Genomic DNA, 13,970 nt, shown 5'->3' on the forward strand with positions numbered 1-13,970 from the left:
CACGCCTTCTGGCAAAAAAAACTAAACAAAAAACTCTCGTTAGATAAATGGGGGGAAAAAATTAAGACTTGTGGAGTAATTTAAATACTGTATATGCTAATATACAAATTGTAATGTGTCAGGGATCCCAAGATTCAACAATATTGTTCACCAATATTCACGTTAGCAAAGTATGTTACAGCAATATCAACACATTGAGCATAGTTGTTCAATAAAATCCAACATAAATAATGAACCCCAAAAGGTTCCACTCATTCTGTTTGGATCTAACATCAAATCGTCAACCGAAATGAAAGTTCCTCATCCATGACGATATCTGCAAGTGTACTGAAATCCTCATCACGTGTCTGACGCCATCTCTCCATCTAGACTCATATTGAATCCTGAGACAAGAAACAGTTGATGTGTTTTCCCTCCATGTTAGTCCTCAGACTTTGTGCTTTAATTTTCTAACTTGTTCTCTGTTGGTACAAATCAAGAGCATGAGTGAAAACTGAAAACAAATCAAAGCAGAAATATACAGACGTTACTAAAAGGGCGGGGATTTCATCTAGAGACAATCACAGAGATTGTGCTTCTATGTTTTGTTTTGTCAAAGTGTCTGGTCTGTTTGACCATTTTTTGAATGTATGCAATATGGCCGGGGTGGGGTAGACTCCAGGCAACATCCAAAAAGACTGTTTAATCCCTAAAAAGATTTTTCTGGTGTTAATGTTTGATAAACTGATGTACTTAACATATTCTGCTCTTAAAGTAAAACCGTTTGAAAAGCTGAGACTTGACTCTAACTTGAGTTGAAGCACATTTCTTGTTGCTTCTGAATTTTAAAAAAATCTGCAAAAAAAGTTGTATAACAGCTAAGTAGAGAAAAAAGTGAATGCAAGCAATGAAAGAAGAAAAACGCAGGAAAATGTACAGCATTTAGGCACCGTAAAACTGAAATGGAATCCAAGTGTACATGGTTTACATTGATTACAAAAGGAGAAGGCTATATTGTCAGCGGATGCTTTGAAAACAAGCATATCCAAGCATGAGCTCTCTGGAAAAGACAAAAGAATAAGAAGTAAAGCAAAACAGATCATGTAGTAACGCTGAGGCAGCTTAAAATTGCATGTCTGCTGTCAAAAGTTGTCATGAAACGAAGGAAAAGAGTAACAGAGGTCTAAATGAAGTACTCTTTCTTTTCCTCTGCATGCACATGGTTTCCCTCAGCGTTGATGATGGCTGTGTCTGCGTCGGGGGCGTCCTCTGCTCCTTTGGCCTCGTGTGTTAGATACGTCCCTGTAGACACACAGAGCCAAAGCAACTTATCCACCTGCTGAAAGGCGCTAGACATATACACGAGCAAGAAAATTGTTATTCAAGGGAGCTCAAGTGACCTCTTTTACCTTTATGTCTGGCCAGATATCGTCCGAGAACTATTATCAGACACAAGGTGATGAAGACCACGACTGCAACAACACCGCCGATTAAAGCGTGGTCAGGTCCATGTTGTCCTAAAGCATTAGGATCTGAAACAAGACAGAGATGGAGGGAAAAGTGGAGAGATACTATTAACACCTGCAAGCTGTCAAATTCAGCTGTAAACATTTATTAAAACAGCGATGAAAATATTTTTACTCCTGCAATTATTCTGAAAAAATCCAGATGTAGCTTTTACACACGGAGCACAAGAGTCCCAAATGAGCTTCTGTCATATTTAGAGCAACCCGACATCGCTGCTTTGAAGTGCTTGAATAGAGGTATAAAAGAAGTAATCCTAGGAAATACCACAAATCTCTGCACAATTCGAAATGTGGCATTAGCAACAGCAAGAAAACTGAAGTTTAGCTCTGAGTGATGTTTTAGTTTTTTTTCGCCAAAAGCCTCTACACATGCTGTCTTTTGTGTTTTCCCCCGCGCTCACTGCCAGATTCAGCTGCTCAGGATCAGGTTTTTAAAATAAGTGTTATTTAACATGAGGCGTCCTCCGGGCAGAGAGCAAGCTGAAGGTTTCCCAAGCAGGAGCATGCCTTTGTGTCTGTCCTGTAATAAACTGTAAGTGGCTATGTCTTTACTGTGCACCTCGTGTGCTCTCATTATCTCAAGCTGATGAATGGCTATGGCTGGTGCTCAGTTTTGCAAAGTGACCCTGGGAAATGACGGCGGGGATGTTCCTACAAACCTCGTTATACTCCTCCGTTAACAGAATGCAACCCTCATTTTCAGCGACCCAAAGTGTGGGACGTTAAAAATAAAAAAAGATGAAGTTGTGGAACATGCAGTTTGTTTAACACCATGCAGAACAGAACCACCACGACTGTTTCATCAGAGACTCACAAACAGGCGCCTCAGACTCTCACGCAGTAACTGTTTTGGTACAAAACTCTGGTTGCATGTCGATGGATATAATGATCTGTCCAGGTGATTTCACTGTCAGCACGGGGCATAAGCAATTTTCATATCACACTTGGCTGCTGCACGCTGCTCACAGGAATGAGACAAGCTGAACTGCAGCCGAACTTGTCATATCAACACAACTTGCTACTTATGTTTTCGCCTTAAAGTGTCAGTAAATGACCATTAAGTATTTATACTTGTCCAACCGGATTTTTGAGCTTTAATTCGCAGTAAATACACTGATTATTCTGTCAGCCCTGGAACAAACTACAAAAACATTAAGAACATTTTAAAAATATGTTTGCAAATATGAGAACAGCTCTCCTGAAACACTAAGAAAACACTTGGAAACAGGATTCCCCAAAACCTTGGTATTTCACCTGGGGGCTGTACCTTACTTCCTGCATAATGCAGAGTGCAGTGCGCCTGATGTGTATTGTTGTTGGCTCACATTGGGTCATCTCATCAGTTTGTAGATAAGCTAGCAAAACCGCAACCTAAAAAAATGTTTCTTAACGTAATCTTTGCCTTAACCTCAAGATTTAACCTGCAGAGACCTCATGCCTAACTGTAACTTCAGTGATGTTTTTTTTTTATATTTCATGATCATCTATTTACCAAAGCAGATTTAGATATTTACTGTTGGTGTGGCTACAGATTTTCAAATGAGTTTTACCTGACTGTCAATCAGTTCTCAAACTGATCATGACAACATTTTACTGGAAATATGTACAACTTAGCAGTGCTAAAATATATTCACATTTAGATGGACTAAATTATGTAACAAAAAAATTCTGCTCAGATAGAGGGGCTGTATTCTGATTTCAATTACATTGCACACTATAGGAAAACATAAATAATATACTCTGTATGCCTTCATACTTGACATGCATTGAATAAACTGGTCTAATATTGTATGTGTGTATTATTCACTCTAGTCTGCCGATTTTTCTAAGCATTAGAAATTAAAGGTGCGTGAAAGTATCCTACAGAAAAAAGAAGTGCAGTTGATATGAGGTGCATGTTATGAGCATGACTGGACAGCGCAAATTAAAAGTAATTACTTATTTGTACCAAACTAACTAAGTCACCATCAGTCATGAATAAAACTGAATGTGTGCTCAGAGCATGGGCTGAGATGCTTGCAGGAGTGTGTACTCCTACGTTCTCATGTAAAACCACGCCCATCCAGGTGAATTACCAAGTTTTTAGGGAGTCCCCTTAAGAAAGGACATACTGTCAGAAAAGGAAAACTACATATATTCCAGCAGCACACAGGGGCGTCAGTGACTCAATTTGCCATGAATTCTGTTTCCCAAGTATTTCAAATCTTACAAAAAATATCTGACAAATAAATACCATAACAAACTAAACTGCTGCAACCACGTTATTCACATAGATTTAATCATGAACGTAGAACCTAGAAAAATATGGTAAACAACTATGCGATCAGAAATGTGAAAGATAAAGAGTTCCCACAAATAATTTTGGACTTCCCCTTCCATTTATGCTGCAACGACATGATCTGAAATCAAATATTTACACACCGGCACAGATACAATCTCGCTCAGATAGAGCCGTCTATTTCATTGTGCAAAGACAAACCACAGCAGAAACATATTGTGTGATAACTTATGCAGCCTGTGACATGGCTGGAGAGAAAGCAGCTGGCGTCAGCAGAGTTGAGCATCCATGCATGGTGATGGTTTGGCTCATGCTGTGTGGAGGTCATGATGTGTCCTGACCCAGATCCAGATCCAGCATCACACACTGTAAATCTGGCTTGCAATGATCGTCTAGTGGGATATTTACCTGTTGTAGGCCCTGGAAAGTCTTTGGCTGTTGCCATGGTTGCAGACAGTGACAGCAGTAAGGGAAGACGAGGGGAACAACACCGTGATAAAAAAGGTGACCACAAAGTTCAAAGGAAACATGAGAAATTAACATGGCCTGTTTCTCTGAGATTTTACTTTGACAGTGTGCAGCAGTGACGGAAAGGTTGCTGTCAGAGCCAAATGCATGCTGGAATAACTGGACTAACTGGAAATGGTCACTGCGAGAGCAGCACATCAAAGATACATTAATAAGGACAAAATGAAGAACAAATGTGCATATACTGAGATTTTTGGGGTGTAACTGGCAATGTACATCCTTAATGGGTCAGTTCACTGAAAATTACAAATAAAGATAATTTCTCACTTACCTCTAGTGGTGTATAGCCATGCAGACTGTTTTAGTATTTGCCCAGAGTGAAAGATATTTGTTATGGATGCCCCATTCACGTTTTTTGCCACCAATCCTGATTGATGATGGTCTGTAAACCCTAACACTCGACACACAGCCGCTGGTGTAGCAGTTTGATATTAAGCTAAACTGTGGCAGTAGTACTGCATTCAACCATTAGGTGTTGAAGATTAATCAGCTGCTCCCAACAGGAACAAAAGCACCCATGAGTTTGGCACATGTTCCTGTAAAGGTTTCACAATAAAAGCCTTGCTAAGAAATGAAGAGTTTCCATCTGCTGAAATAAGGGCTTTAAATTTCAAATGATTTCAGGAGGGGTTGAGTTTGTGTTAAGAGCGTAATGCAGTAACTTCAACAGAACAAATGGGGGACGATCAAAATGAGACTTCATACTGCTGCCACTACTGACAAACTAGCTGGCTAGCTCATAACAAACAGACGTGATGAGCATGAGTAACATGATGGTTATCAGCGACAGGGTTGTATTGGTGTTATACTTAAAACCTAAAATGATTGGGCGAGTGTGTATTAACTTTCCAGATACACAAACAGGTTAGTAACTTAGACTGAAGAAAGTGACTGACTCCTCCACCGCCACTAGAAACCATTAATCCCCATCTCCTGACTGCATATGTTTTATGAATATCGGATGGTAACGATCTGCGTCCAGTAGATATGGGCATCCCTAGCATCCGTCCGATAATTCGTCTGAGAGACAAGTTGCTGTTGATTTCTGTTAATGCTTTGAGCATCTCAAATGGAATTCCATTAACTATCCCTGTTTTAGGGTGGAGGCACAGATCTTAGAGCCAAACACCTCAAAACTAGGATGAATAAAACCAACGTGATCTGCATGCCTAGAACACTAGAGGTGAACAAGAAAATATGTTTTTTGTATTTTGTGTGGATTGACCCATTATAGCTATACAGTAGTAATAGTGCTTTAGGACGTTTCATCTACTTCAAAACATTCATGTATCAGGTAGCTTGTTATTTACCGGCTCGACATTATAGGGCAATGATGACAGACAGGTAAGAGTACAAATATACAGCTACATGGCAAAGTAGCTTGGAAAACTAAAGTCACTGCTTTAATTGCAGAGATTGAGAAGCCAATTCCTTCCTTTTAAGGTGCCCCGTAGAGTTAGTTTTTTACCACTAGTGGTACTATGAAGCAATGTTCTTATGAGTGTGTTCATATTTTGTTTCTATTGTGCCCCCATGCACACAGTCAACGTGATACACAGTCATGCTACCAGTTTCAAGCTATTTTGCTGTTCCACAGTGCACAAAGACTGTAAGCTAGAAAAATATGCTGGTAAACAATACACAATTTAAAATATTCAACCAAAAAGGCTTTGCAAATATTTTATGATGAAGGGAAAAAAAAGGAAAGTCAAGGATACACATTTGATGAGAGACACACAACAAAACCTTTGTTTGTTTACAGGAAAACTCCACAGGGCACCTTTAAGGTTCATGAGCTGAGAGTCAAAAATAAGCACATCACAAATCTAAGTAACCTTTGTGTTTTCTCCATCACAACACCAAAGCTATTTCCACTGTTAAGGCAACCATCCAGCATTTTCAACCGGCAGAGTGCTCTTGTGGCTCAATACGACAAACACTACAATGGTAATTCCATTAGGAGATGAACTGAGGCAAACACACGGAGCATGTGATTTTGATCAACATTATTCAAATGTAATTGCATGTGTTTTTATTGTTTGGTTGTAATGGTAGAAACCATTCAGCCACAGTATAAACACTCTCGTGTTTTCCATTTTCTGCTTCTGCAAAGATGGAAATTTGTGCAATGGTTTACAACAGTAACTACCTGATGTGGTAACTTACACCTCCTACACATATTGTCAGCTACGAATAATAAAACTAATCAGGAACAGTAATAAAAATGCTGCTGAGGTAACGGTGCTGTGTATAAAGAATAAGGCAGAAAGGAAAGAGGAAGAAATAGACACTATTGAATTCATCCAGTAAAACAAAGCTATTTTCTAGCTGAAAGCCTGGTTGTTAGCTCATCAATCATCAACTGTGTGTTCAGTGTCATGTTTGTGAGTGCGTGGAGCGTTGAGGCGGGGCCATGGAGGGGTTGCAAGTGTACCTGCAAACACAGCTGTGACTGCCTTGGTCTGATGTGGGAATGTCAGCATTAGCAGACTGGAGGAACGGAGGCTAGAGAGGGAGGCAGGGGAGCTGAAGATGGAGGCACTAAGGTGATGACGTCTGCTAAATGAAAACAGGAACAACGGGGAACGAAAACAAACCTCTCCGCAGGGAACAGGCTCAACATGAGCAAACATACAGGGAAATCAAACAGCACAAATCAAGTACTGCACGTGGCTGGAGCAGTGGGTTAATTCTGGTCTTTCACCTCGGTGAATAACGCAGAATAATGAAAAAATGAACAGATGATAAAATAATGACTCAAGCTCTGGCTGACTAAATTCTTCTCAATATTACTGGGAAAAGGATGAGTCATACATGAAGGACTCATATTTCTTACATCTATTCAAATTTCAAGCAACTGATGATTGGTTGGTAAATAAGCCACCCACACAGAATGTAAAACTGATTAGGAATCAAGCTTGTTGAGGTGAAAATGTACAACCCCGGTTCCAATAAAGTTGGGACCTTGTGGAAAATGCTAATTAAAGGAATGTAATTCAGAAATGCTGCAGACTTTTCTGAGCTTGAGCTCATTTCAGATGGACTGATGCAAAGTGGAAAAGTGTGCTGTCATCCGACAAGTCCATATTTCAAACTGCTTTTGGAAATCGGGCGTCATGTCCTCCACCTTGAAGAGGAAAAGGACCATCCAGACTGTTAACAGCACAAAGCCAGCATCAGTGATGTTCTTGGGACACACACACGGGTTTTGGAGCAACATATGCTTCCATCCAGACATCTTTTTCATAGATGTCCCTGTTTACTTCAGTAAGACCAAGACACGGTCTGCAGGTGTTACAACAGTGTGGCTTCATATTAAAAGAGTGCAGGTATTATTCTGACCTGCCTGCAGTCCAGACCTGCCTCCCATTGAAAATGTATGGCGCATTATGAAGTGCAAAATATGAACGGACTATTGAGCAACTTAAGCTGTATTTCAAGCAAGAATGAGAAAGAATTTTGCTTTCAAAACTTCAACAGAATTTCAACTGCCCAAATGTTTACTAAATATTGTCAAAAGAAGAGGTCACATTTAACAGTGGTAACTAGGGATGCATGTGATCAGTCGACTGTACGATTAAACGTCCCCACCCTCGCTAGTCAGCACAAGAAATACTAGTCGTTTAAACTATTTATCAATATTTCATTCATGCACAATGCCAGTCGGGGCTGCAGCACCGTCAGATGGCAGCCCCTCTCGCCCAGCGTGTATGAAGCGATCGCCCTGGCAACCCCGGATGTTTATATCAGCAAAGTCAGACAGATGGCAGCTCGTAAAACCAGCACAGTTTGGTGATGCAAATAATGTTGAATGTAGACTGTGACAAAATAAGCTGGTACATATTCACTCGACTGGAGAAACATGCCCACATTAAGAAACAGACACGGACATGAACCTGCAAGCAGAGCAGCTGCTGCTAACTCTAACTGCTATCTTGTTGTCATGTTTTGTATGTTAATGTGTAAGGTTTGTACTGCACAGTGCAAAGTAGCACGCATTTCAGCGCCATTTAAAGTAGACAGTTTTTCAGACAGTGTTTAACATTGTACATTAATAAATTCTGCTTAATTTTTTAGCGTTAGACTAGTTGACTAGTCTAAATTACACTTAGCGTTTAATCGACAGGGAAATTAGTCACCAGAAACATCCCTAGTGGTAACCATGCCTCTGTTCCAACTTTATTAGAATGTATTGCAAGCGTCAAATCCAAAATGAGTGTATGAAAAACAACATTTCTCAACATTTGACCATTAAATATCTTGTCTTTGCACTCTATTCAACTGACTACAGGTCAAAAACTATTTTCTAATCATTGCATTCTGTTTTTATTTATGTTTTACTCAGCGTGCCATTGTTTTTGGAAGCTGGGTTGTACAGTGAATGAGTGAAATATGAAGGGGGTGAGAAGTGGGGCTGCACAAACAGATGCAGTCATTCTTCAGCTGTATTTAACAAAACTGCTATCTCTTACCATCTCTCTAACATCTCACTTGGAGTAATTATCATATACACTGTTTCCTTGCTTTATTTAATACAGTGTATTAGGAGTGTAATTGCAGACGGTGATAAATTGCAGCGGAGCGATGACATTTATTGCTTCTCATCTCTCCTGTCATTAGCAAATTAGGCTTAGAGGCTGAGATGATCCGAAGAGACCTGGTAAGTATTCAGCCAGACACAGTGTAGCTCTGAAGAATGACTGTCATCATCAGTGGAAATGAACCCGTCTCGCACATCTTTTACCTGCTCGGCTCAATTTTTCATCCTTCCCTAGTAACCAGAGCCTTTGTGTTTAGTGTGAGAGGGCTGCTGAGGGTTATAAGCTCTGCTATTTCCTCTGTTAATCTGACAAAAAAAAAAAAAAAATGAAACGGCTCTCTGGCATATACATGTATAAACAATCTAGGTTAATTCAACAAATCTGAATGTTTGTTTTTGTAATGTGAAATAACAGTAACAATCTTCCTGAAATGTGAAGATTGAAACTTTTGTCTAGCACGTGTTTCCTAGATCAGACAGGAAGATACGGTCTAGCCTGACATCACTGCCTTCCTATGTTCAATGAGAACGCCATGAGAAGAGACTGACATAACAAAAGCTGAAAGGACGAATGTGTTGTCCTTTATTCCGTTCATTTTTTCCCCAACGAAGGGCTTTCTGTCCCCAAAAGCCTCTTCCTTTAAAATCGAACAAAGAAGCTGCTGTGCATCCACTAACTGCTTGTGAGCTTGAATAAGTTCAGCGTCTAAGCTTTGATAAGTCACTCTCAAACAAACTCCACTCTCGTGTGGGACTGTTTAATTGGCAAAAATTAAAACAAATAAACTCATGTTGAATTTTAATATTCTGTCCTTGTTTTTTGTACTTTCACTTGGTTGTATTTGATAAATGTTATTAACATGTGCTGCAGAGGCCTTAATGATCCATTTCCTGCACCATGCTGTCTTTATTCTCTCAGCCGCTCCACTGTCTCGGGATTAACTTATCTCTCCTCCAGGCGGTACTCGGAAGCTAAATTCTGCATCCTTAACACTTTCTTCCTGTTTCCTCATAAGAGGAGTCCAAAAGCTAAACCTGTGCAGCGATATGTACAGTACAGCGAGGAAAACTGGGTTATCCTGCACAATGCAAAGGCGAGATTTGGATGTGAATTCTCGAGGAAATGGTCTGCAAACTGGTGACCTGCAGGACTACAGATCACTTTGTTGCACTTATCAGTGCTGGTCCAAAAGCCCTTAATTTTATATATCTGAGTAACAGAATTACACATATTTGATCACAGTTTGAAATGAACTTATCATCCTTATTTTCAGATTCGTGGGCAGCTGTTGGAAGCCACCTTTTACTGTATTTTATCCAATCCTGCATTACCAGCTTGCAGAAAATGCAAGGTGCATACATCATAGCTCATTTTTCTATTACAGGACCATAAGGTTTTATCATTTTTATCCCATTTACTACAAATCACATTTACTTCACATCACAGATGCCTCATTTTTCAAAACAAAATGAGGCAGCTGTGGTTGAGGAGGTAGAGCGGGTCGACCATTAACAGACAAGTTGGTGGTTCAGTCTACGTGTTGAAGTGTTCTTGAGCAAGACACTGAGCACCGACTGACCCACATGGACTGCTGCCATGAGTGAGCAAAATGTAAAGTGCTTTGTTCTACTACTCTTGAAAAGTGATGGATATAAGTGCCTTCCGTTTATTGTCTTGCTAATTTTTTTATTTTTTGCATTTGCTTTGCTGTACCAGGTGCCTGCTGGTCTCCATTCATTTCTCTGCTGTATGTAAAAATCAGTTATCTGATTATTTTAACTTACTGAATTTGTGTTACACTGTTTTTATGAGGTTATGAAATGTAAATTTGACAAATGAATCTCGACCTAAACTGCATGATCACACAACCATAATCTGGTCCTGATAAAAATGGATGTAGATTTAATGTTTATGGTGATGAATTTATTTTCAGCAACAGAAATACAGAAAAAGGTCCGCACACTCCCGCCCCCTAAAGTGCAATTCATTGGCACATCCACTAGTGACGTTTTGAGCTACTGCTCTTCTTCAGAATTAGTCACACATACAGAGACGCCATCTTTAAATATGAGCGACCCGATCATATGATAGTCAGGTGATGATACCAGTGAAGTATAAAACAAATTTTCATTTGTAGAAATAGACTACATGGTGAGAAAAACACCAAAGACACATGATACATAATACATCAACATATAGATGAGATCCTCAGAGCATATAAGTTGTTTTTCTGAGCATTTATCTGTATATAATATCATTTTTTTTAAATGTTTCTGATGATATTACTGACTGACTGACATATGACCTAAGTCTGAAGAAAAGCAGTAGCTTCAGATGTCACTTGTGGAGGTGCCAATGAATTAAACTTAAGTGAGCAGTTCTATTTTTATTCCTGTTTTCTTCTGGTCCAGCACCTGCCTTAAGGTTTTTTGTTTTTGGATGTGTGTGACTACTGTGCATTATTTTTTGTATTTAAAATTATGGATAGAAACTAATGGCAGCCTTGAAGGGTAAGAAAGATACATCAAGAATCCTAAAAATGTACAACATGCTCTCAAAATGTTCGGTGCACATGATTTGTAGTTGATGAGCTAAAGTTTGCAAATACTGAATTGGCTGAATTGACTTTGTAAGTCAAAATAATGATGAATGAAAACAGAGATTATTTCAGAAATGTATCACCTAATGATCAGCAGATTATCTGACACAAATCTGACATTATTCCAGGAGAAGTTGAATTTGATCTTCTTCTATTGAAAACATATTTCATATTTAAGGCAGCTATTATTTCTTTGTTATGCTTTTTTGTTAAGCTGCTGGACGGACAAACCCCCTGCTGACATCGTACGTTTGTAATGAACACCAACCATCTTTGAGTTACAGCCTGGAATATGAAGCAACAGCAAAACTGACCATCCATAACAAGAGCAGCCATTATGATACCCACCATATACAAACAGGACATATTCAGCACTGCTGGTCCCCAGGTGGTTGCTGGCCTCGCAGCGGTATGTGCCATTGTCTGTTTTGTTTAGCGTGGTGATGGTTAGCTCTCTGCCCTCCACAATCATACGCTCGATGTCTGGCAGCTCTCCTCCATCTTTAGACCACAGCACTGGTTCAGGTCTGGGAAAGAAAACACAGACAATATTTTCTTTTTTATTTTTCTGCCCATGATTTCTAAAATGTAGAAAAATAATGAATAATCTGAAGAATTATTGTTCAAAATGACATTCTGTAATGAAGAGGAATCACATCTCAAGTCCAATTTCTTGCCTATTTCCACGCTAGTAACTGGCACCAAATTGAAGCTGTAAATAAATGCCAACTTACATGGGGTTGCCTATGGAAACACACTCCAGTTTCAGGTACTGCCCTTCCTGTGGAATAATCAGTGAATGTGTGATCTCCAGATGGGGAGCATCTGTGAGGAAGAGACAAAAAATTCCAACACTATGACAGAATACTGCGTCTTAGAGGCTTTAACTTCAACACTGACAAAGTACAACAGTAGTTAGTTCTTTACCCATTGGGCAGCTCTTAGCTTTAGCCCATATCCCTGTTCTGCTTTGGTACTAATCCCTTACCTGCAAACTAATCCTACACTAATCCTGAGCAAATGCAAAGCTAAACCTGCAGACATAAATGTAATCTCAATCCTTGTATTTCTTCTCAATGCTAATCTTGCAAGTAATCCAGCTTTGCACGCTGTGCACTGTATGACTGCACTCACAGTGGACCTCCAGGACTTCGGTTGTCATGTAGGGGTTGGACAGAGACACGTGCTCCACGCTGCAGGTGTAGGCCACGCCATCGTCCCGTCTGTCCACCTGAAACTGGAGGCTACTCCTCACTGTGAATGACTTTCCTGTGGCGTTCACCTTTGTAGTGCCTGCAGAGAGACAGAAAATGAATAGTTACTTGTGAATCACTACTATCACTGGGGAACAGTTCTGGATTGTGTGTAAGCCCTTCATTCAAAAAGAAAAGTTTTTATTTTCATTATCAGTTCTTCAATACCAGTAGCAAAACAGTCACTCGTCGTTCACTGTTACATGGTGAGATAAAAGAAAATATAGAAAATAAAAGAGAAAAAAAGGGAAAGTAGGATTAAACATCAGTCGTTCAGGAAAGTTGTCAGTTCAGAGTGATATGTATTCAAAAACTGTCCCAGGCAGGAGTTTTGATTTATTCCTTCCATCTATCATACTGAGCATGTACTCATATGAAGCTGTTTTCACTATTAAATTAGCTCATTCATTAAAATTTATGGGCTTAGGGCAGCGATACTCAACTTGTGGCCTGCAGGCCAAATCTGGCCCCTGACAGGGAGCTGGGTGACCATTTTCTAAATCACAATGAAAATAAATTCATTCCCATGAAGGAGGGACAGATATTTTAGAGACAGAGAAGGCTCTTTGTAATAGGATAAGACGATGAGTTATTAGCTGAAGAGCAGCAAAAGTTATGGAGAATAACTGTAAAAATAACTATGATCCCAGAAATATGTATCTTCATTCTGTCCCTGATAGAAGCAGTTTATGCTCATGGTTTATGTTTACAAATCATTCCAACATTTCCATATGTGCATGACGGAAGAGGTTCCAGCTACACTTAATTTTGTACAAATTATTTCAAATGTTAACAAAGCATCTACAACTTAAATGCAGTTGCAGTTAGTAGATGCAGTAAAATATGTGGGATTTTTAATGTTTATTCTATTTGGCATCTGGCCTCTGTCATTTTGCAAAAGTGGCCCCTGGGCAAAGCAATTTAAGTATCTCTGGCTTAGTGGTTTTCCAATGTGCAAAAATTGTCTCTGCAGCTGTTACGAAACCATGACAGCCATAAATTCATCATTTGAAAATTGGGGGTCTTGTTTTGCCACCTGACAGACATAACTGAGGTGGTCGTGGTAATATCGTCCCAACCCAGCTGCTCAAATATCGTAGGACCTTTTTCCACAAAGGTAAGACCATTTTGAACTCCCATGTGCAATGTCTGAATGTGCCAATTTGTCATTTTGGCATTTCCAACTAAATGGCTATTTAATGAACCCATTCTGCATAACCTTGATGGTGTCCAGTAGTATCTTAAACTGAATATATGTCCCATTTG

The 13,970-nt window shown here is 39.6% G+C and overlaps 1 protein-coding gene across 3 annotated transcripts in view; it reads right to left on the minus strand.

Moving 5' to 3' along the window:
* Positions 1 to 657: 657 nt before the first annotated feature.
* The window catches only part of LOC146328383 (cell adhesion molecule 2-like), a 226,221-nt gene continuing 212,908 nt past the window's right edge, over positions 658 to 13,970 (minus strand). For 2 of the 3 annotated variants that reach the window (XM_084717392.1, XM_084717390.1), the window contains 6 exons: positions 12,586 to 12,744; positions 12,186 to 12,276; positions 11,800 to 11,978; positions 4,192 to 4,218; positions 1,389 to 1,511; positions 658 to 1,281 (listed from right to left, as the gene is read on the minus strand). In XM_084717392.1, coding sequence (XP_084573518.1) covers positions 1,163 to 1,281; positions 1,389 to 1,511; positions 4,192 to 4,218; positions 11,800 to 11,978; positions 12,186 to 12,276; positions 12,586 to 12,744 — 698 coding nt within the window. In that variant the 3' untranslated portion in view covers positions 658 to 1,162. The remainder of the gene's footprint in view (positions 1,282 to 1,388; positions 1,512 to 4,191; positions 4,219 to 11,799; positions 11,979 to 12,185; positions 12,277 to 12,585; positions 12,745 to 13,970) is intronic. The other variant, XM_084717391.1, reaches the window with a different exon arrangement.

This window comes from Lutjanus erythropterus, chromosome 4 (assembly GCF_056507025.1).
Source record: "Lutjanus erythropterus isolate fLutEry1 chromosome 4, fLutEry1.hap2, whole genome shotgun sequence".
Taxonomy (NCBI): domain Eukaryota; kingdom Metazoa; phylum Chordata; class Actinopteri; order Lutjaniformes; family Lutjanidae; genus Lutjanus; species Lutjanus erythropterus.